This window comes from Aethalodelphis obliquidens, unplaced genomic scaffold (genome assembly GCF_003676395.1).
Source record: "Aethalodelphis obliquidens isolate GAN/ISIS:26980383/991018 unplaced genomic scaffold, ASM367639v1 scaffold8, whole genome shotgun sequence".
NCBI lineage: Eukaryota > Metazoa > Chordata > Mammalia > Artiodactyla > Delphinidae > Aethalodelphis > Aethalodelphis obliquidens.
The window spans coordinates 5552604-5576772 of NW_020837952.1; the positions used below are offsets into that span (position 1 = coordinate 5552604).

The window sequence follows — 24169 nt, forward strand, 5'->3', positions numbered from 1 at the left end:
CAGCGGCGGCGTTGTCTCTGCGGCTCCACGTCGGCACCAGCTGCGGGGCAAGATGGAGGCGCTGATTTTGGTAGGAGCTGGAGGGGCGGCCGAGATGCTGCGATGTCCAGAGGGGCCGGGAGTCGGGGTTCAGCCTGAGTGGGAGGGGGTAGAAAGGGGAGTTCCGGGTAATCCTCGGGGTCCGGCCGTTCTGCCGGTCCCTGGAATAAGCGTGTGGCCTAGTGAAGGAGCTAAAGCCTCGGTTTAGAGTAGGAAGCTCTGCCGTGGAGAGGGCAGAGTCAGTGGAAAGTTGAAGGGAGCACATGGAGTCCTTAGGACACATAGTATCATGAGCGTACTGGATTGGGGTCCTTCAGATTCCGTCTGATTATGATCATTGTGGATGATATCCTGATTTGAGTTTCCGCAAAACTCCAAACTCGCCTCAAATTGTCAGAATAGAGTGCAGGTGTTTGTCATCACAGGCTCCTCCTGGTAGTTGTCACAGTGTGACTCTCCGTTGATAATTCCCTGTCATATTCCTTAAAAAAACACGATTTTCTTCTTCGGCTTCCTACTATGTAAATTTGGCATCATGAGGAATCAGTATTCCATCAGAGTTCTGGAATACCTGATAGAGTCAGCATGGATTGTGGAATATTTTTCCTTATTCTCGACTCCTTATTCTGTTCTCCTTTCTCTCTTCATTTAAACTTTGCGAATTTTTATTGTAGGATCTGGGTTGCCCACTATTCCTCTAGTTATATAAGAATTTTGGTGGCTAAAGGGCGCCTTTTCGCTCCCCTGTCCATGTGATCCTTTTCTCTTGTTCAAAAAAATAAAATACTATTACCCTTTCTTTAGAACTGAACCAGAGCGTTTCTCTCAAAAATGCGCCCCCCCCTTTTTCAATTTGGGGATTTTAACATATATATATGTGGGAGTAGGAGTTTTGCTCCCAGCTCCTTCCTTTTTTTTTTTTTTTTTTGCTCCCTCCTTAATTGAGTTGAACTCTAGGCCTTTTTTTTTTCCTTCAGCTCTTCACATGTACACACCCAGATCCTCATCAGGTAAAAGAGAATAACAGGTTTCAATTCCCCTCTTTCAAAATGGCAAAGATAGGGATAATTCCTTCCCATCATATGGGTTGGTTAAGTCTAGGTAGAAAGCTTTGAAATCTTATTAAAGACATTTTCTGTACCAAGCGGTTAACCAGTATTCTTTTTTTTTTTGCACATGAATATTTATAGCAGCTTTATCACAATAGCTAAACAGTGGAAACAACTCAAATGTCCATCTCCTTCTGAATGGATAAACAAAATGTGGCATATCCATACAATGGAATACAATTTGGCAATAAAAAGAAATAAAGCTCTGATACACGCTGCGACATGGATAACCTTGAAAACATATGCTAAGTGAAAGAAGCCAGTTACAAAAGACCACATAGTATATGATTTCATTTATATCCAATGTCTAGAATAGGCAAATGTGTAGAGCCAGAAAACAGATTAGTAATTGCCTAGTGCTAATGGGAGGAGAAGAGTGATGGGGAGTGATTGCTAGTGGGTATGGGGTTTCCTTGGGGTGATAAAAATGTTCTAAACTTAGATTATGGTGAGAGTTGCATAACTTTATGAATATACTAAATACAGTTGAATTGTACATTTTAAATGAGTAAATGGTATGTGAATTATATCTTTTTTTAATTTTTGAATTTAATTTGATTAATTTTTTTATACAGCAGGTGCTTATTATCTATTTCATACATATTAGTGTATATATGTCAATCCCAGTCTCCCAATTCATCCCACCACCCCCCACACCCCCCTCCCCCGCCATTAACCAGTATTCTTAACCAGTTAACAGACTGGGATAAATTCTAGGGAATTAGTTTCTTTGGAAGTTTAAGAAATTTTTAGACTGCCCCCTAGATCTGTTTAGAAGGGAGCCTGCCTAGAGGTAAAGGAGTGAGGGCGATATTACTTGAGGAGCCCTTTTTTTTTTTTTTTTTTTTTTTTTTTTGCGGTATGTGGGCCTCTCACTGTTGTGGCCTCTCCCATTGCGGAGCACAGGCTCCGGACGCGCAGGCTCAGCGGCCACAGCTCACTGGCCCAGCCGCTCCGCGGCATGTGGGATCTTCCCGGACCGGGGCACGAACCCGTGTCCCCTGCATCGGCAGGCAAACTCTCAACCACTGCGCCACCAGGGAAGCCCCTTGAGGAGCCCTTTTAACAAGGGATTTGTGTGTAGTGCTGAACTGAGGGAGTTACATGTGAAAGTCTCTCACATTTTCTCTTACCTCAATTTTTGTCTCTGCTTCCTCAGCGAAGTCTGTTTCAACCTGCTTCTTCCTTATATCCATTTTAATCTATACCTAAGATGCTGCATTTACAGATCCTTGCTGACCTGGTCAGGTACCTCTGAAGTTTGCTCTAGAAACCTTACTGATTCTTTGTCATGAGGAACCTGTTCGATGGGGTAAGGGGAAACGGAGGTTTAGGGCAAAGGGCTTCCTCGAGGAAGCACAATCAAGACTAGGATTAGTTTTCGACTCCTAAGCCTCCCAGACCAAGTGTCTCTCTGATGTTATCTCATCATGGGCTTTCCACGTCTTCAGTACGCCAAATTGTACTTTCAGCTATCAGTTATATAAAGCTTTTGTTGGGGACAAAGTACCAATAGGTATCATTTCTTGTGCTGGTCACCAGAGTTCTTAGGATATTAAATTAGTATTTTCCTTCCTCTGTGTCAGCCCTTCCCAACGTGTGTGTGTGTGTGTGTGTGTGTGTGTGTATGTATGTGTGTGTGTGTGTGTGTGTGTGCTGTTTACTATTTTCAATATATTTTGGGCCCCCAATAAGAATTTATGTACCTTTCTCACCATTCCAGCCCTTCTCAACTGGAGTTCCTGGGGAGAATTAAGCCCTAATGCCCTAAGGCATCATTGTATGTAATGGATCAGCTTCTCTGTTTACACAGTGACACTAGTTTTGTACTATCCTTGGGAGAAGTGACAAAATAGTATTTAAATAATTTTCAGTATTCAGTGGTTCAGATGAGGAACCGTGGTTGAGAATCAGGTGGTATTTCCTAAATTTTTATTTCTCTTCTCACTACCCTCACCTACTGGCCCACGAAATTTCGCTCCATCTGGCTCACAATCACCCTTCCTTACTGTTCCTTTTTATCTCATCTGCTCTGTGTACTCAGCGGCATCCCCTAATTCCTAGGTCACCATCTTTGTTATGAAAAGTATAACGAATTCCCTGGATTTTACCTTAGCTCTCCGCTGAGCTAAAGAGTTTACTGTGCCTGGATAGTATTTAACAAAACACTCCTTCGAGTGGGCAGATACCTTCTAAAGTTCCTTTAGGCTTCCTCCTCTCACATTTCTGTTTCCTGGTTTGGCTGGCCCTCTGGGGAAACCTGATCAAAGCATATTCTTGTCTCCTCACCTCTACAAGACCCATAGCCACAGGATGTTTAGAAGAAGGGAAGAGTAAGCTAGAGGGGGGCAAGAAGAACCATCATTTGAAATTTGATCTGATTATGGGAATTTCTAAATGCCAATAGGTTCCCTTCATTTAGGTACTTTACAGTGGGTGGCGTTTCTTTCTTGAATTAGGTAATCCAGCCCTACCTTTCAAGCAGATTTGTCTGATCTTTCTCGGGTCTCTTTTCATCTCCTTCCATTCCCAGTGCTTGATAATAATGCCCCCAGCCCGCATCTTTGGACTCAGCTTCCTCCTTTCCTGCTGTCTTCTGCTGGTACTCTCTTAGTTGTGAATAGAGAGGGATCTCTGCAGGTCACCATTCGCCATTAATAACCTATGGAATCTTAAAGATAATGACTTATCCCCTTCCTCCTTCCCCTCTTTACCCTTTTTTTCCTCAAAACTGAATTACTCTAGCAGTCTAGATCCTTACATCTTTCCTCATAGGTTTCATTTTTCCTAATCCTCTCTGGATTCACTTTCTGAGTGCTTTTCCAGTGCTTTTTGGACTAGACTTCTTAATTTTATTCTTACTCTCCCCTTAATAAATTTCTATCCTAAAACAATAACCAGATCCTGAATTCTAAGCCTCATTCAAAAATCAGGGCATCCAGAGTGCACGAGAGCATGTGTATGTGTGGAGGAAGAAACTGCAGAATACATCAGTGACTCTTAAAGGTTCATATGGCTCTGTGGCCTTTGCTTCCTGAATCATCTTAATGGGGCTTTTGTTAAATTCTTTTGGCACTAACAGTAAAGGTACTTGGCCTAAATGCCCCCTCCCCCTGCTCTGGGCAAAGGTATCAATTACATTAAGCCCCCAAAGCACTCCCATCTCGTTCCTGGCAGTCCCCTGTGCCCCTCTCCCAGCTGCGTCCTTGCCGGTGCCTGGCCCGTCCATTTCGTTAGGAGAAGCAATCTCCTCGTTCCTGCACTGTGGAGATATATTTCTCAGCTAGGGCGCGAGCAGTGCCAGCACTGCCCCCGGTGAGGTCCCTGGCAACCATAAAAATTTTTATTGTGATTATGTTGGTGTCGGGGTGTCCATCTGGGTTATTGCACACCTAGTTTAATTGATTGAAGTTTAATTTATTGACACTTCAAATTAAATGATCAGAATAAACTGTGCTGTTACTCTGGCCGGCTTGTTTTAATGGTTGATTGCTGGAAGCAGACCTCGGCCTGAACTAAAACCCCTAAAGAGCAATTGACGCTGTTTCTAACTCTCCCCATGTCCTGCCCTCCAAGAAGACCTCCTTATAGATTTCCGACGTATTTATATGTATTTTTTCCCTCTCCTTCACAGTGGTGGGAAAGAGTTGGTCCCCGGCAAGGTATAAATTATATCAGAGGTCTGGGGGAGCTGTCACACAGTCAAAAGAGGAGGAGGGGGCCTCCATGTGAAGAAAGCCAGACCCTTGAGAAGCCAGGTCTTCCCTGGGAGGCAGAGGATGAATGCAATTATCCAGATATTTGAGGGAGCCTAGTGGCAGATTTAGGGTCTTTTTCAGCTAGATACTTGCTACTGTTTTTTTTTTTTTTTTTTTGCATTACGCGGGCCTCTCACCGCTGTGGCCTCTCCCGTTGCGGAGCACAGGCTCTGGACACGCAGGCTCAGCGGCCATGGCTCACGGGCCCAGCCGCTCCGCGACATGTGGGATCCTCCCGGACCGAGGCATGAACCCGTGTCCCCTGCATTGGCAGGCGGACTCTCAACCACTGCGCCACCAGGGAAGCCCTACTGTTTTTTACTTTAGTCCATCACTGTGACTTGGTTAGAGTCAGGTTACTGACAAGAAAACCGGTTATGGAAAGGGGAGCTAGAGAAGCAAATAAAGGATGGAATGGGTAAAGAATTAGTGCCTACCTACCCACTTCTGCTAGAGTAATTAGGAAGATGGAAGGCAGAGTGCCCATGGGCATCTGATGAAGCTGGATGAGGAGGTTGGGTCCACGCACATTATAAGAGATGCGTACTGGCAAGGGCCCTCTCACATTCTGCCTCAGCTGATTCTGCACAGAATAGGCTTTTCCTCAGATCAGATTATTAGAGGAGTTCTCCTGTCCTTAGATTCCCTGGCCTGTGTCACCTCTTCCGGTGTTTGACTACCCTCACCTCTTCAGGAAGTCTTTCCTGTTGTGTAACCTAAGTCTTACATGCTGCAGATGAAGCCTACATCTCCTGTTTTGGCTTTTTAATATTCCCACTATTAAGGCAGATATCCCCATCCACAGCCAGTTGGCCTGGACAGCCCTGTCCACCAATTTTCTCCAACTCCTTTTCTACTATTTGTGTAGTTTTTAGAGGGAGGCTGAAACTAGGGGAGAGGAGAGCAGTTCTGTCTCGGGGGTTGGTTTGGGGGAGCAAGTAGACTGAAAGATGAACACAGAGGCTGTCAATTCAGTCTTTCAGAGACTACCTTTTTGTTTTCAGAAGCAGATGGAGGGTGGGGTGGGGAGTAAATTATGATACCGATCATGAGCAAGGACTCATCGGAAATAGATCTAGCCCCATTTGATTTTTCCCTTTGCTGCATGATATTTAAATGAGAGCTCTTGGATTATCAAACTGGGCAGGCAGGAAGTTCTAATGTTGCTCTCAGGCCTCAGGTGTGGAGTACTGTGATTTCTGCTTGTTCAGTTCATGTCTTCCCAGCAGTGCTCCTCGCTTTGTCCCCTCATTTCTGTAATTCTCTCATTTCCAGAATAGTTGAAGAATTAGGGACTGTGTGACCCCCTGGGCAAAAAATTCTCTAGCAGACAAGCTTTTGGAATTTTAAGAAAGGACCTGAGACTTTGCATTCCTGAAGAGCTTGGGGCCTGGTTATCTTTGTCCTGCCTGTCCCACGGCTGCGAAATTTAATACTGAAAGCTGGAGGGGTGTGGTGCTGACCTTAGCTCCCCCTGCTGGCTGTGTTAGTTTTCTCAATCATTTATTAATTTATGAAGGCCACACACATACTTCTTGAAGTCATTATTTGGTGCCTGGCAGAGGACAGGGGGTGATTTACAAAAGTATCACTCATTTCCCCCTTTTTCCCTCCCCTCCCTGCACTGTGTTTTTGTCTTCAGAGAGAATCTCATTTAATTCTAAACCTAGGTCTATGAACTCCTTGAAATCATAAAAATTTGTGAATGTGTATTTTTTCTGGTAACAAGGTCCATAGATTTCGTCAGCTTATCAAAGGGGGTCTGCTGTAACTCAGAAAAGTTATTAACTGATCTAGCTCAGGCCTCTCATTTCACTGATGAGAAAGCTGAGTCCCAGAGAAAGGTGGAACTTGAGTTAATGGCTGATGCAGACTATAACAAAGGAGTTTAGAGACATTTTTTCCTGTAGTGGCAGACTTCTGGTGACCGTGCTTTCATGGTTTGTATCTGTGTCAGATAGGAAGATTCTTTCTAGGTGGCTCTTCCTGCCAACAGTTCTTCCTTCCTAAGACTTGTGTTCAGTTTCCTCTTAACCAATATTTGGTCTCAGGTCAGATGGGTAATGTTCTGTGGTACCTGTGGCTCCTATTCTTTCCTGAGCTGTGCTGCCTGAATCTCAGCAAACCCCTGGGTAGTATGTGAAAACTGTCCTTCTCTGGCAAAACCTTCGCCTAATTCTTCTTTTCTTTTCATCTGAAGTCCCCAGGCTTGTGGCTGGCAAATTGGAGCCCTCAATCCCAGAGGAGCTTTTCATTTTAAAGAAATTGGCACGGAATCAGGGAGCAAAATACCTGCTTAGCCATGTGGGGCTGGGAGTGGTGTCTAGAAATTTCTCTTGGTTTTGGTTTTGTCTTGGTTTTACTTTATAAATCGGGTTGAGGGAAGAGCATCTTGTTTCTAGTTGATGGAGACCCATTGCCAAGCCAGGGTACTACTTTTTGGCATGGCCATAAAGATTTCTTTACAAGTGGGGAATGAACTTTCTAGGAATCTCAACCAGATTCTTACTTGTGTCCTTTCAGCTTTGTGGATAGCATCCTCTAACTCCACAAAGACTTCTTGGCTCCCTCCCTCCTCCTCCTCCATCCCCCACAAAGGATCAAATAAAATAATTAATCATAGGCCTCAAATATCCTGTCTACCTGCTCCAAACACTACCCTAGTCCTCTTCTGGTGGCGTATCATGATCTTACCCCAGAGTGTCCTCTTACTATATACATTGTGGATAGACTTAATTCAGTGCTTCTTCAGGGCCCATCTCTCCTAGATTGACTTACAAGACACACAAATAGAGAGCTTTTCTCCAGAGTTGCCTTTTTAATGTTTTTGCTAATGACTATAATCCTGAGGAAGCTGCAGGTCATCCGAAGGCCCACAGGGGGCAGCACGAGGAATGACTCTTCCCTTCTAGTCCTCTGTGTGCTGGGGTAGGGGATGCTGGGAGATGTTGATGTTTTTCACCAGGCTTCAGAAGCCCGTGATTGAGATAAGACTTGTTTGCAGCAGGCTCGTTGCTCATTCGGTGTTGTTTCAGCTCTCCTGAGGAGTCCAGTCTAGTTTTCTTGATAATAAAAATGGACATGAAAATCTATCCGAGCCACCCACCGTCCCAAACACCAGTCTGCCTGCACATCATTTCCAGGCACCATTAGCATTTGAGGTGAAGTTCTGTTATACACTCAGGCTGTGGCTCTCTGAAAGTCAGTGCATCACAGAACTTTGTCTCGAAAGCTTTCTAGCAGCTACCCATTTGGGAATGGGAGGGAAGAATAGACCTTTTAAATCCTTTGAACATGGTCCTAAGCTTGTAGTGTCTTTCTCAATAATCAGCGTTTAATGTGTTACAAGGTCAAGCCTAGTCCATTGTCCAGGAAGCCCATTTCTCAAGAGCTGGGAGTTATTTATAAACTTGCCCTTTGTGAAAAACTTAAAATGAAATTACATTATCAGTAATGGCTTCTGGGCCCTTTAAACTGGCTGGTTATGATATGAGAGGAACTCCAGGCCCTCCCCACTCCTGAGAGGTAAAGGTCCCAGGCTGAAGTGGAACCAGCTGCAGTCAGGAGGTGGCAGGAGAAGTAAAGGAGAAGCTGCCAGTTCTGGCTGTAGCAGAGTGGAGAATTAAAGCAGCATTTAAGCTCTTGCCTAAGTTCTCAGCTGTATTTAGTGTGGTCATTTCTTTGGAAGTTTGAAATGACCAGCCTTTTCTCTAGTGCCATCTTACCCTTTTCATACTTACGGTCCCTTCTGGTCTTCTCGTTGCCTGCCTTTGCCTGTATTTTATCCTTCCCAGGAAGATCCAGGTTTCTATTTTGGGGGTTTCCTTGATTGCGTCTTCTAGGAAGCCAGTGAAAAGAGCCAGGAGCAGGACCTAGGAATCTGTCTCTCTCTTTGCTGGCTGTTTTAGGCACTCTCTCACCCTGTTGGCCACAGAGGACTGTCTGACTGTCCTAGTTGGCTGGTGGCCATAAGGTTTTTTTTTTTGTTTTTTTTTTTAAATTTTTTGGCTGTGTTGGGTCTTCATTGCTGTGCGCGGGCTTTCTCTAGTTGCAGCGAGTGGGAGCTACTCTTCGTTGCAGTACGCGTGCTTCTCATTGTGGTGGCTTCTCTTGTTGCAGAGCATGGGCTCTGGGTGCACGGGCTTCAGCAGTTGTGGCACACGGGCTCAGTAGTTGTGGCTCGCGGGCTCTGGAGCACAGGCTCAGTAGTTGTGGCGCACAGGCTTAGTTGCTCCGTGGCATGTGGGATCTTCCTGGACCAGGGCTCGAACCCATGTCCCCTGCATTGGCAGGTGGATTCTTAACCACTGCACCACCAGGGAAGTCCTGCCGTAAGGGTTTTTCTTTGCTTTGGGATCCCATCCTTTCTAGAGATGCCAGACTTTGTGGCTGCAGGCACGAGTTACCTGCGCCAGATCAATGCCCGGCTTCAACCATTGGGAAGCTCTCTAAGGTTGCTGTGAATGCGGATAGCGAAACAGAGCCAAAGATTTCCAGGGAAAATGTTGTGGGAAAAATGATTTCTTCTAAATTTCCTTCCTTATGGACTGCTTTTCCTCTGTTAAGAAAATTCATTCCCATGACTGTCTCCCTGTTGGTGAATCGAGGATCCAAGTTGCTATAGAACTGAGCTTGCTTTATGGGAAGATCTTTCTGTGGGGAATTAGGAGTTAGGAAAGCTGCTTTATCTGTGACTTTTTAGATGAGACTCTAGAGGACGTCCTTCTGCTAGACAGAGTCCCTTAGTTTGAGAGAGTGTTCCATAGAGTAATATGTGTAGCATGGGCAGCTTTAAGGAATGTCTGTCAGAGGAGGATGACTTGGTAGTAATATCACCCAAAATGGCCACACCAAAAAATCTACCTGTACGTGGATGTCTAATTATAAGAGAATCCCCTAGATGCTTACTGCATCAATAAATTTCTACTTTACTCTCAAACTTCATTTATTCTCATAATCATTCAATAAATATTGAGAGTTTAGTATGTCAGGCATTGTTCTGGACACTTGTAATAAATCAGTGAAAGAAACAAAAATTTCTGTCCTCAAGAATCCAAGTGGGGAAAGCGTACCTTCTTTATCACCCTGTTCTCAAAAGACTGGGTTCCCTTTACTCTCATTCTTAACTCCTTGAGCTAAGGTTGGTTCTTTGCATGGAACCATAAACCTCCTGGAGCCTTATGGGATAGTTTACCTTTGTAGAGGCTCAGATCCTTGGCAGTGAATCTTTCCTGATCACCTTTGGGTCTTCGTTAGACATACGCTCGGAGAATATGTTTGGCCCTGTGAAGGCTGTGGGTTTCCTAAGTAGGGCCAGGAAACGGAGGTAGCAAAGCAACACTCTTGTCTCAAAGCACGGGAGAAGGATATCCACGGTAAGTAACGCTGATGAGAAAGTCAAGGAATGTGAGCCTGCAGACACCTTCCGTACACATCCCACGGGCTCCCTTCCCTTCCTCTTCTTCCTTTCCTGTTAGCTGGTTCCCTGGAAGTTGCCGGAGTGAAGGAGCTTTTGCAAAGTGATATGCTTTGAGTTTTAGTGTAACTGTTAAGGCTGAGACTCTGATTTCTTTTTCTTTTCTTTTTGTTTTTTTTGTGGCTATGCCACACAGCATGCAGAGTCTTAGTTCCCCGACCAAGGATCAAACCCGTGCCCCCTGCAGTGGAGGCACGGAGTCTTAACCACTGGACCGCCAGGGAAGCCCCTGATTTCTTTATGGAGCCAGTTTCCTCAAAGGTTGCTTTTTGGTTGTGAAAGAACACTCCACCCCTGCTCCTTGTCTCCAGGCTCCAGAGTGTTTCTTAGATGGAGCCTCTTCTTACTGCTTCTTAACTACCACAAATTCAGATTGCTTTTTGTCTTGGCAAGTTACGTGGTGGTCGTCAGGGTATAGTAGAGGAGTTGAGCTCCTAGGGGAAGTCTTGGAAGATGGATGTCTCTCTGGGCTGCATTCAGAACTGGTGTGTCTGTGTGTGAGTGTGTGCGTGCACGCGTGCTTGTTTCCATCTGCTCAGTGTGTGGGTGGTTTAGGTAGGGAAGGCTTTCTTTATACCTCTGCATTGCTACTGCATCGGGACTGCAGGAACTTCCAAGTACACTAGGGCAGTCAATGCTATTTTCAAAAAGCCTCGTGCAGTGCCTATTAATTAATCTGGTTACATTCCACATTCCATACCCACCTGTGCCTGGGAGACCAGGGAGGGAGAGTAATTTGGAAAATAACTGTAGCATAATATTTGGAAATAACAAATATTAAGCCCTCTGTGAGTCTGGCTCATAGAAATTGTTTCTCTGGTGCTGCTTTGGGTCCTTTGTTGAAATGTCTCCTCCCTCAATTCAGTTCATTTACCACTTGGTCATTCTCAGTGGGAAATGTCAAACTCTAACCAGGTTGGGATAGGGGACCTACAGAGGCACCTCTGTATCCCCTTGCAGCCCCAGTGGGGCCAGGGGAAGGTATCTGGTTTGCTAATGGTGGCAAGAGCCTTCAGGACTGAAGGTATGTTCATATCTCTTCAGGAACCCTCCCTGTATACTGTCAAAGCCATCCTGATTCTGGACAATGACGGAGATCGACTTTTTGCCAAGGTGAGATTCCCTTTCAGATTAGTTTAGGAGCAAAGACAGACTTTTTCTGAGCTTTGGATCTTGGGACTGGCCCTATTAACTCATATTCACCCACACATAATTTTGAGAATTCTTCCATCTACCTCTGACTACTCCAGATAAAACCTAAACTGCTCCTGTCTCTTAGTTGCCCTGCTTCCCTACTTGCCATCCTTAGACTTTGTCATCAACATCAGAACAGAAAAAAACTTTGGAACCTTGGTTTCTGAACAAAGCAGTGTCTAGATGTGAGAAGCAGCCTGCCCATGCCCATCACTCCTGTCCCTTTCTCTTCTACCTCATCATCCTGCCTGGGTTTTTCCAGGGAATTCTCTTGCAGCTCCAGGGTTCCAGTCCTAGGTCTCCAGTCACCACCAAGCTTGTTACCTGCTGAGTTCCCCAGTGGGATGTTCCTAACTTTGGATCTATTGAAAGAGAGGAGAAAGGACACCCGTCTCCTCTCCCTCCGTATTCTCCCCCTCCTGGAGAAATTTTTTCTGTCCCTGGTGGATTAACTCCGGGCAAGCATAGCATAAATCAATCAGCAGGTAGAGATTAGTTCAGAATTCACCAGCTGTTCCTCCCTGTAATTGGATGTAACTATGCAGGACACCTTTTGAAACAGTTATCCAGTTACTAAATGCCAGGCCTGTTATAGGTCTTCAGCTGACTGCAGCGGATTAGCCCCTAAAGAGCAGAGCGATTTAGCAGCCTGCATCTCCACCCCCTTGCCAGGGAGAGCTTGCGAGTGGGCTCCACAGTGTGTTAGCTTGCCTCCCACTTCTTCCAGTTTACTGGAAAGGAAGCTAAGATACAGGAGATCAGAGAGCACAGGCAGGGCTTGCCCTTCTTTAGAGGAGGTTTTTGCAGCCCTTCCCCATTCCTCAGCTCCGCACAGTGAGGGCCTGGTGCCTTTTGTGTTCTCTAGCAGTGCTCCCTGACCTGGGGTGGCGCCTGGGAATGGCCTCAGGGTTGCTGCCCTAGAATGTAGATGGGGCAGAGCCTCATCACAGGGCTTCCAGGCCTCTTGCCCTTACGGTCTGAGAACCGTGAGGCGGGGTGGCTTGTAGCATGGTCCTTAAAAACCTTGTTTTGTATCCGATTACTCGCGGCCCATTCCCTGCCTCTGTAGTTCTCCCTTCTTCGTGTCAGTATTTCTCCCTCACCCCACGCCTTGAAGGAGAGAAATCCAAGATCCAGGGCAAAACAGTCGCTAGTCATTCTGGGCTCCCAGCTCTAATGACCCAACCCATCTCCTTTCCCTCTGACCAGTACTATGACGACACCTACCCCAGTGTCAAGGAGCAAAAGGCCTTTGAGAAGAACATTTTCAACAAGACCCACCGGACTGACAGTAGGTCGTCTTCCTTTCACTACTCCCTGCAGTGGGAGAGCCACAGCGGGAAGGGGGCGGCGGCGGGCGGCGGAGGAAGGGCGAAATGACTCTGCCTCTTCCTTCTCTTTCTTCCTCCTCCCCTCATGTAATAAACTCTTCAGCAGTGTAATGGGGAGGTGAGCGTACCCCACGCGGGAATACCGCGCTAGAAGGCTGGCTGTTAGCTCCCTGTCTAGCCCCCGGATTTATGGGCCTCACTTGACAAGTTTAACTGCAGCTCTGCTTGTTGTACCGCGTCCATTAGGGCAGGGAAATGGAAGTCTGTAAAGGTGACCGCTCTGCATTTCCACCTCCGAAGGATTGACTAGTATCCTGTCTCGTACACAACGAGGGAAATAAGGCTACTGGTGGCTGGGGGGCAGGAGCAGTTAGAGGAGAAGATACTTAGACTCCCCCAAGTGTACACTTGCCGCCCTCTGCTACCACCCAAAAAGAAAAAGCAGGTCCGCTTCAGTCTTTGGGGGTCATTAAGACCTGCCTCACCTCAGCCCCACACAGCTGGATACCTGGAGTTCATGGTAACTCCCTCTTTCCTACTTCTTTGCCTCAGGCCACCCACCGTTTCCACCTTTGTCCCCCCCACAGGTGAAATTGCCCTCTTGGAAGGCCTGACAGTGGTATACAAAAGCAGCATCGATCTCTATTTCTATGTGATCGGCAGCTCCTATGAAAATGAGGTGAGAATCCCCACCCCTCTTTGCTGTCTCTGCTCTCCCTTCCTGAACCTCCGGCAGGACCTCCTGACTGGTTCTGGGCCCTAGGACTGCCGCGTCCCTGTGTCCCTCTGGCGTCGACTGGCTAACGCAGTTGTCGGAGATCCCTGTCAGCCTCACAGACACGGCTGAGCACCTGAATCAACCTAGAGTGGAAGCTTTCCCAGATTCCTGTGTCCATGTAGGACACACCATCTGTGTTTTGATCCATACTATCTATGTTTTGATCCGTACTAACGTATAATGTCAATGGCCTTCCCCGGATGGTGTTTTTGAGATGGATTTCTGAGGTGTGGTCAGGGTTCAGGGGATGCTTGCTCCTGCTGTGAAGGGTCCACACCTGACTGAGTTTGGGTCAGTTAGGCAACATTGTGGGTCACGTCAAAGCCATACGTTCTGAGTGGCTCTCTGAAGACTGTGGGTGTAGTCCTAACCTGCTTCCTAAACTCAGGAAAAGCTATTTACCTCAGGTCACAACTTCTAGGAGAGCAGATAGGTAAAAATAAGCCCCTACTTAATTTGAGGCAAAAGTCAAAGTTGGAGAGAACCAACTTTTCCTGAGTTCTTATTGCTGTAAGTGCTTTGTAGAATACATTGTTATTTAACCTTACAGCACTTCTATGAGTTTTGGGCATTAGTGCCCCTGTTTTATAGGTGAGGAAACTAAACCTTGAGGAACCATATGAAATTACTTACATTTGACCACTGTTGGACTACAAAAGTGGCAGTTTCATGTGGTTCAAACTGACAACTTTCCCAGGGTCACACATCTAGAAATGGCTCGGCTGGGATTTAAGCCCAGATCTGCCTGACTCCAAAGTCCATTCTCTTTTGACAGCAGTCTGACCTCAGCTATTGCTTGGTTAATGATTTTTCTACCGAAGACATAGGGTAACACACATACGGTTGGTAAAGACATGAAGAAGACTGCGACAGGAAAGTTCTGTTTGAACAGTCTGGTCAAAGAGAGACCTAAAATTATGGAGTCATGAAGCAGAATTTATTTCTGTGGGAAGCCACGGGTCGTCTTCCTGTTTTACTCTCACTTCCACCTTATGCTGTTGGTCGTTTGTGAAGGCCTGTGTCTTTTGATGCTTAATGAGTTAGAGGGCTTTGTTTTCAGGTAGCAGCTTTCAGGGCCTTAAACCTTATCCTCCTGCTTCTTCTGTCTCCAAACAGCTGATGCTCATGGCTGTTCTGAATTGCCTCTTCGACTCACTGAGCCAGATGCTGAGGTGAGCAGGCCATTCTTGACATCTGTTTGCGAGAGACAGTCACTGTTCTTCAGGTCCAGGGATTTGTGGGGGATGAGCAGAGGCTCTGGGGAGTTGATTTACCTTGAGAAGTCGGGCTTATTATTTCAGAGTAATTTGCACTGATGGGGAGGACTGGATGGGAGAGTGTGTTACTCCTGTGGAATAGTTCTCCTGAGAAAAGAGACTGGGAGGGAGCAGAATCTTTGCCTCTGTGTCTACTCTCGCATCCCCCAGTGGCTCTGTCAGAGTTCCAAGCACGCTCAAGGTGCCTTCCCGGGCTTCATTCTTTACAAGCATTGGGAAATGTCCCAGATGCAACACCAGCACCCTGGGAACGGAGGCAGCACTCACAGTTTTTCACGTCTGGCCCTTAGTTTTTCCTTCTAGAGAGCAGGAAGAATGTGCCTTTTACCGTCTCCTCCCCATCCACCTCCCCTCCAGCCCTCTGTTCCCCATGCAGGTGGGCAATAGAAGAGAGACGAGATACTTTTCCTGAAAACATCCAGGGCTCCCAAGTGAACCCAGTACAGACAGCCATCCGGACAGAGCAGAACAGCAGGCACTCTCAGCCCCACAGAATCAGCAGGGTGAATGGCTCAGATTTCCTCAGGAAGGGGATGATTTATTTCTTAGCCAGGTGATGGAATAGACTTCATTTCGGTGATCTAGTGAAAGAGTCAAACTGACGGATGTGACTGGCCATATGCACCAACCACCAGATCTGAGGCTGGTGGAGGCCGGGCCCTGGCAGTTCCCAGCCCCCTAGCTGGGCTTCTTTTCAAGGCCTGAGCAGAGCTGGGGGAGCTGGTGGTAGGAGCAGAGAGAAGCTTGGAAGGCTTATCAGAGCTTGAGTGCAAACAGAGTTTGCACTCAGCCCCTCCTCACCTCCCGCCACCTCCAGATTGAGTTTTAGCTCTGTGTGTTCCCTCTTTTCCACCCACTGATGTCAGTGTTCATGAGCAATGTTGTGAGCAGCATCCTGGCAGGTAGGAAAGAAACAATAGCTCTGGAAATCAGCCCTTGAATAGTCAGAAGTTGACTGTATGTATATTTTGAATCTCTTTCCTGGCATCCCTGATCCTTACTCAGCAAATGAGAGTAGGAAGGGGGGCCTTCCCTGGGGGCGCAGTGGTTGAGAGTCCGCCTGCCGATGCAGGGGACACGGGTTCATGCCCCGGTCCGGGAAGATCCCACATGCCGCGGAGCGGCTGGGCCCGTGAGCCGTGGCCGTTGAGCCTGCGTGTCCGGAGCCTGTGCTCCGCAACGGGAGAGGCCACAACAGTGAGAGGCCCGCATACCGCAAAAAAAAAAAAAAAAAAAGAGTAGGAAGGGAGTTAGAATGGGTTAGTCAGAAAGTGCTTATTTACTTCTTTGTGTGGTTCGTGGAGACACATATTGGTCTAGTTTAGGCTCCCCAGCTCAGACAATGTCCTAGGATCCCTTTCACACTCAGGCTGGGTTTTCTCTTCTCTCGGGGACTCAGGAAAAACGTAGAAAAGCGAGCTCTGCTGGAGAACATGGAGGGGCTCTTCCTGGCTGTGGATGAAATCGTAGACGGAGGGTGAGTGCTCTGACCTCCCTGGACCTCCCTGGATCTGGGATGAGGGGTGGGGCCACTGCCCCTGTCCGAAGGCAAGTGGGCCGAGTGACCAGTTTCCCCACACTAAGTTGGTTCTTCAGGACAGAGTGAACAATGGTCTCTTCTTTGTCTTTTCAGGGTGATCCTGGAGAGCGATCCCCAGCAAGTGGTACACCGAGTGGCGTTAAGGGTAAGCAGGACTGTCTCCCCCCTACATCCCCCATCTACTCACCCTCCAGGGCCAGACCTGCTAAATGATCTAAGGGTTGGGGCTTGTAGAATACATACTTGTGGAATACTGTCTCCTTCCCTTTCAAATTCTCATTGTCTCAAAGAAGGGAAGCAGGAGGAATATATTTCTGCCCCTCACCTGGTACCTAGCATCTCATACAGTCTGCACAGAGTGGACATTTAATACATACTTATTAAATCAAAGATGAAATAAAGGGAACTTCAATATTGATGGTTCTGAAACGATAAAGGAATTTGAGGTTGGCTTCTTCTTCCTGTGGGGATGAATCCCAATTACCTGAGGCAGAGGAATGTCTTCCTTGTCTTTTAAAGTCTTTTAGGACTGAGAACAGTACCTCTCCATCAGGAAGTACTTATTTGCCAGAACCTCTGTCCTCTTTGGTGCTAGTGGTAGCAGAAAGAGGCCACTGAGTTAACCAGAGAAAGCTCCGAGTCAGCTGGGTGCAGAGAGAGCCTGCCAGCAAATTGTAGGGGTGCAGAGATGCCTGAGCAAAGCCAGTCTCTCCATTCACAGAATGTCTCGGCTCTGACCTCCACAGAGTGAAGGCTGACAGTGCCGGGTAATGGGAAATCTTCTCCCTTAACTGCCGTGGGCTCCATTTGCATAGTTTAATCTTCTCCTCTAACATATGTCTCTATGTGGCAAGAGAGAAGGTCCCCCCCACCCCCACCCCACCGCCTTCACCAACTCCCTCCTTCCCCTTCTCAGGCTGCTGTTGCAGCAGTTTATTTCTTCAAATTAACATGCTGTCGTTACCCATCAGGCCTTGCGGGATCCATTAAACTACCCTGGGCTCCCCCTTATCCTCTCCCTAGCGATATTGATATTCGGGGAAGGTCTTCTCTGACTAGGGAATCTGGTCTCCCATCCCCAAGTTGAGGATCAGACAACCTGCTGATTACCTGGAATGGAATAAATCTTTTAAGAAGTCCTCCTGCCTTAAAACAGAAGATGGATGAAATGACCCTTTTTTGCTCAACAGTCCCTCTGGCCAAGTAAAACTGTGGCTGTACTAACTAGTCCCTAGGAGGGACTGAGAAGGTTAGGGCATGTGCCCTTTGCTTCAGTTTAAAGGACCACCTCTGGACTTCCCTGGTGGCACAGTGGTTGAGAGTCCGCCTGCCAATGCAGGGGATGTGGGTTCGCGCCCCGGTCTGGGAAGATCCCACATGCCGCGGAGCGGCTGGGCCCGTGAGCCATGGCCGCTGAGCCTGCGCGTCCGGAGCCTGTGCTCTGCAATGGGAGAGGCCACAACAGTGACAGGCCTGCATACCGCAAAAAATACATAAATAAATAAAATGACATTAAAGGACCACCTCTTCCTTCTCCATTGTCCCACCTCAGTCAGGTCTTACTCCAGCTTTCTTCCACGCTGAATGCTTGTCTCTCTGTGCCGTAGGGAGAAGATGTCCCCCTTACGGAGCAGACCGTGTCTCAGGTATGACTTTCTTCCTTTGTCCTCTCCAGATGGACTGGGTCACTAAAGAGGCTAGCGTAGTATTCCACCCCAACCCACCAAGCCTGAATTCAGGAGACTAGAGACTGAAGACATATCTTCTTGGGCTCCTTCCTAGTCCAGAAAACTGGGGCTCATATAGCCCGCCGCTCCCTACCCCACTCCAACTCCTATCCGTTTCCTATGAGCAGTAGGCTGTCAGCCTTGCTGTGTACCCTTCAAACCCTCCCTGCCTGATGCCTCATTCAGTGATTTATTCCCCAGCAGAGGCTTGCCTTAAGCAGACGATCTGTGTGCGTGCACACACACACACTCTCTGTCTTTCTCTTATTATTCAAATGAGGGCTAAGCTGGAAGTGCACATTCTAGAATATGCAGGTTTTGCAGATGGATCTTGCTACTTTGCAGAGAGATTGTCTACCTGATGCGGAGGGGGGCCAGGGAGGGATTCTGTTTTCTACCCACTTGGAATTCTTACCAAGAGGTCCATCTGGATGTGGTAAAACTCTCCCCCTACCACCCCGCTTCAGCATATGTCCGGTAACCCCCAGTTTTTTTTCTTTCCTCCCAGGTATACCTCTTCTCTCTTCATCCCCCCAGTGGACTTGAATTTTTTTGGAATTTCCCAAACTGATAGTCCTCTAGGGCCTTAGAGAGCTTCTTCCCATCCCTCTACCCTTGGGGATTTTCTATTTGCCAGTCTTCTAAGGACAGGGAAGGCAAGTGAGGGGAAGGAGAGCCCCGTCCCCCCACCCCCACCCCCCAGCAAGCCCCTCAATGCCACCCTTGTCCCTGCAGGTGCTGCAGTCAGCCAAAGAACAGATCAAGTGGTCACTCCTTCGGTGAAGACCCCACTGTTCCTGGCTCCTCACCCCCTCAAAAAATCCACATGTCTGCTGTGACTTCTCATCCAGCCCCCCAGCTGATGCTCTCAGGGTCATCTCGGGGATAACAGGGATCCTTTAATCTCCATCCTGTCTGTGGTTGCCCCCTCGCAAACCCGTATACGCTTCCCGTTCCTTCTCACTCCTTTTTGCAGTCCTGGGAGTAAAGCTCTCAGCAGATTTGGACACAGGGCAGGGGGAGCATCCTCTTCCTTGCTCGACTGGATTATGCTCCCATGCTCTCCTATCCCCCATATTTTCTCCTCCGCTTCTGTGCCCTTTGCTGCAGCTACACTTCAGATCAAAGCAGGAGAAAGAATGTTCTGAGTGTTTTCCTCCCTTTGCCTTTACCCGGCCTTCATCCCAACAGTCCATATGTCCAGCAAGGGGAGAGAGAGAGAATTCTTTTCTATAGAAGGAGTGCGGGTGGGGAGAGGCAGATGAAGTCTCAGCCACAGCCCCGCTTGCTGGACTCGGTATTTTCTCCCATTCCTTCTTACTGCCCAGGCCCCCAGCCTTGGAAAAAAGATTGGGAACAGCTCATAGTCAGGGGACAGAGTGGAAGGAGCAGTGATTAAATTTTATTGGACAGGGCGTATAAAATTCTGTATTTCAGACACAGCTGCATTTTTTACCCTGATCCTGGCTTATAGCTTCAAAACTGCTATGGTCTGTGAGTGTTCAGTGTGGGAGTGTCTGTCTCTCAGTTTGATACCTTAACTTTCCACCTTCACTACCCATGTGAGCTCTGCCTGGCTCGCCCTGTCTGTGCTCTGGAGCAAAGCCAGTCCGTGATCTAAAACTCCATTCCAGTCTTGGGAAGAAGAGTTTCTGCTCAGAACTGGGGACAGGGTGGAATTTATGACTTGGGCCTCTGGGCTCTCGCAGTCCCCTTCTCTCTCCCACATGCACCTCACTCCTCTGCCCTGGGTCTGCGATCTCTGCTGCTTAACCCTGTCCTCTCTCTGCCTCAGCCTTACATCCGGGCAGTAGGTCTGGGTGCCTCCCTTCCCTAGGTCGCTGAGAGAGGTGCCTTTCTTCAGAAGACCTTTGGGATTTGGATTTCCCCAGGAAGACGGAGGATGGGACACCCACTGTTGGGTCATCTCTCCCCTTGACCCAAAACTTCCCACAAAAATGTCTCAGGAAACCTTCCTGAGACTTAGCGTCCTGCCCGCACCCACTAACTGCCGGTTCTCCAAGGGGGCGGGTAACTGGGCGGGTAACTGGGCATCCTGGACCTGGAGGGGGCATTTTTGTGGAAGAGACGTGCGGAGTCAGCATGATAGCCACCTTCATATACTGCTCTGCGCAGAGAGGAATAAAACATTTCTTTTTCCAAACTGCCTTTGTGTGATGTTTCCATTCCTCTTCCTCTCTTCTCGGCAGCTGCTCCTATTCCTCTAAACAGCCCCCCCACGCCCGCTCCCCCTCTTGTAATATTCCTTCCCTCCCACCTCAGAGAATCCCCAGCATTCTGCCCCCCCCCCGCCCCCCATCCCTAATTTACGGGGCTCTTTGCCTCCTTGGCATCTCCCCGGCCACTCGCCTGGAAATCGGCGCCAGGGGTGGGGTAGGGATGGTATTTTCTCAGTGGGAGTCCCAGGGAACTGAGTGCTACCCCACCACCCCCGAAGCCAGCTGCCTGCGCCCGCCTCAGCCATTAGTAACCTGGAGACGCGCACCTGCGTGGGGGCCGCCTGCAGCCCCGGCGCCCTCCCTGCACCTCCCTCTCCCGCTCCGAAATGGCGCTGAGCGGGTTATTTATCGGAGCCAGTGGTGCTCCAGAAGGTCAGGACAGTGGTGTAAATAACCTCTCCTCGCCATTTCCCCGTCCTTCCAGAGCCTGCTCCCCTCCCCCTCCTCCACCTTTCTCCGCACAAATGAATGTGGCTGGGCTGGCGCGGAGCCTGGCCCTGCATCTTAATGGGGCGGTGAGCTCACAAGATGGATTTAGCTGGGGGTTTTATGGTTGCCGCGGCGACAGGAGAATGCTTTGGTTTTCTTTACCCCTTCCCCTGCAGGATTTGAAGCAGAGGGGGAGCGTGGGGAGCCCTTCTCGGCACTGCAATCTGAAGGGTCTCTGTCACCTCTACTGCTTGTGAGGTAGGCCTGTTAATTCTGGGGTTAGGCAAGAGGGACTGCATTAGGACCTTAGATAGGAAAGGATGAGGGAAGAAAGGCAACCAGAGGGGGAAGGCTCTCCAGCATCAAGGCATGAAACCTACAGTTGTCCAGTCTCGCCTGCTGTTTGAGAACCTAGCAATTCAGTTCAGCAGCTGCGGGGCAACTGGGCCCAGGGTCACCCTCAGCAGATAGAAAAAGAAAAATGCTTGGGTATAGCACCCTGCAGTGCTGCATTGAGAGTTAGGGTACAGGGGGCTGGATGAGGGCTAGGGATTTTTGTCTTTGCCTCCCTGAGGTGGGGGGAGAGCAGTGTTCAGTAATTAAGGTCGCTGTCCTAGCCTTCCTACTCATCACCCAGCATTGGCCCTGCTGGGGGGTGGGCCGTGTCAGTTTGAGAGGTGAGGGCTGCTGATCAGTGACGGGTGTGGAGAATGGTGTTCTATCCAGTTCTCAGACTTGGAATTCTCTGAGCTTGTTTCCCCAGCCTGGCCTGGTTTGAACTTTTCCTGCCTTCTCCATTTCCCACTAGGAATGGAACTCTAGTTCCCCGGCCTACCCAGTCCTCTGGCCAACAATTTCCTTTCAGGACTGTGAGCAAAACCATTCCCAGCCCTGTCTGAAGCAGAGACTGGGGAGTAGGGTCGGACTGTCTCCCTCCTTTGGTCTCTTTCTGTCTGGTTCTGGGCCTCTGTCTCTGTTTGTGAGCCTTTCCCTCTTCCCCAGGGGATCCTGGGAACCCCTCCTCCCCCATCCCCATCCCTCCCCTTTGGCTGGGAAAGTGACTACAGCCTGAATAGTGCCAGACACCTGCCTGCCAGATGTGGCGATTTCCCATTCTTCTCTCCCTCCTCCCCAAACGTCTATCCTCTCCCCACCCCACTGAGCAGAGGGAGCCCCCTCAACAGAGTGATTAAGTGCTGCAGCCCCTCTTCCTCAGTACCCCCCTCCAGTTCCTCTCCCTCCCCCTGGTGCCCATGCCCCCCTCCTCCCACCCCGGGGTGCTGGCTTGTGTAAGCCCCAGCTCCTGGACTGGAGAATGAATGGGTGGGGCAGAGGTGATTGGCCTCTGTTTCACCCATGGGAGAGTACATCAGCAGGGCTGAGGACAGTGGCAGCCAGAGCTCATGTCATTCCCACTGGTGGGGCAGGGAGCGGGTAGGCGAGGAGGAGGTGAGTGGAGAGGGAACTGGCTCTCCAGGACTATCTGCAGAGGAGAAAGAGGTCTGTGAGACCTTCCCAGGTAGGTGAGAGAGCTCGAATTGTTCGGCTGCCTGGTGGACATGGCATCTGTGTTCCTCTGGCTGGGTCTCCAGATCTTGTCTCTGGATCTGTGTCTCAGTATGACTCAGTAGATGCCCCTCGGCTCCTACCCTTCAGACTGACCCAAAACACACACTTACAGGGAACCCTTAGTCCTTACCCGTCTCTCTTCAGTGTTTGCCCTTCTGTGTCTTCTCTGTATCGATCTCTCTTCCCTCCCATTTCACCCTCCTCAATTTGTCGAACTTGTCTCGCAGTCACCTGGCCTCCCCCACCTCCATCCATCGCATGTCCTAACGCAGTATGATCCCAGACCTCCCATCAAAGCAGAGACTCTGATTCAGAGTCACTCATTTCTCCTTGCCATCCCTCTTTGCAATCTGACTGTCCCCCCGGGCCAGACAGAGGGCTCTGGGGTGGCAGTGGGCTAGAGGACGGCTTGGGCTGAAGAGCCGCAGAGGCTGGACAGGCCGATGGAGAGTTCAAGGAAGTAGGAGAGGTGGGAGGAGCGGGACAGGAAGATGGAAAGAAAAAGTGACTGAGAGACAAAGAGGGCAGGGGCTGAGGGTTAGCAGAAAGCCAGCATAGCAAACTGGAAGAGTGAGTGAGACCCACACAAAGAGAGCAAGGCTGGGAGCAGAGAGAAAGAATGGAGGTGGAGACAGGAAAGTCAAAGCAAGAGAAGGCAGGGAGGGGGGCCGGGCAAGGGGCAGGCTGGCCCTCCTGGGCCCCCTCACGCTGCTGGGCCAGAAATCTTGCGTGTATGCGCATGTATGTGTGTCAGTCTGTCCGTCTATGCACGTGCATGCAGGGCACAGGCGTGGAGGGGTGTCTGGTGGGGATAGAGATGATCCCCACAATATTCTCATTCTCCCATTTCTTTCAGCAGCCTCCTTCCTTGAGGCACCCCATACCAACCCCCCCACCCCAGTATTCCTGATGCTCCAGGGGCCACCCCCAAGGTATTTCCAGGATTCCAAGGAATCCTGGCTTTTTCACTTGGAATGCAGGCCTGCTGGAATGTGCAGTCAGGATCTGCAGCATCAAGAGGCCCCATCCCCTCACTGCCCACCCCCATGCCTGCTCACCAGCTGCTCTTGTCCGTCTTCTCCTCCCACTCTCCTTGTATCTCTCCCTCCACCACACTGACCCCTCCCCCAGCCTCTGACCCCCAGCCGCCTGGGGCCTGGGTTGGAGGGAAGACAAAGACAGGATTTATCACCAGGATTGAGAAGCATCCCCGAGACTAGGGCTGAGGGCAATGGCTGACCTCCCTGGATGGGAGGGAGTGCTTGGCCAGATGCTGGGAGGCAGGAAGCCTGGGTTCCAATGGCTCCTGCTCACAACCCTCACCCCCCGCCCCTTCCCACTATAACCTTGCTCTCTCCTTTGTCCCTGAAGACTGAGGAAACAGAGACGATGGCCTCGACGTGGCTTTAGGCCTCTGAAGGAAAACCTGGGCGGAGGGAAGAGATGAGATTAGTGTTTTAGGGTCGTTCTCTTATGGATACTGGGGAGGATTTGGAAACCAGGTAGAATCAGGTGCCAGTTGTTTCCAAGACTAGAAAGGAGTTCAGGTTTAGCCCTGCGACAGGCGAAACGAGATGAACTTCCCCTAATCTAGAAGGACTTCTCCAGAACAGGCCCTGATTGCCAATAAAGAGGGAGATAAAGGTGATTATGGGTCCTGAAAGATGGAAGATACCGTCTCACCAGGAAGCGGAGAAAGAAA

General features: G+C 49.0%; 1 protein-coding gene across 1 annotated transcript; it reads left to right on the forward strand.

Moving 5' to 3' along the window:
- The first annotated feature begins 6 nt into the window (after nucleotides 1-6).
- COPZ1 (coat protein complex I subunit zeta 1) lies at nucleotides 7-20396 on the forward strand. The gene is made up of 9 exons (XM_027106535.1): nucleotides 7-70; nucleotides 11427-11495; nucleotides 12786-12867; nucleotides 13495-13586; nucleotides 14802-14857; nucleotides 16362-16439; nucleotides 16596-16647; nucleotides 18110-18148; nucleotides 18965-20396. The coding sequence occupies exons 1-9, from the start codon at nucleotides 53-55 to the stop codon at nucleotides 19010-19012; spliced, it is 534 nt and encodes a 177-aa protein (XP_026962336.1). The 5' UTR covers nucleotides 7-52; the 3' UTR covers nucleotides 19013-20396.
- The last annotated feature ends 3773 nt before the right edge of the window (nucleotides 20397-24169 follow it).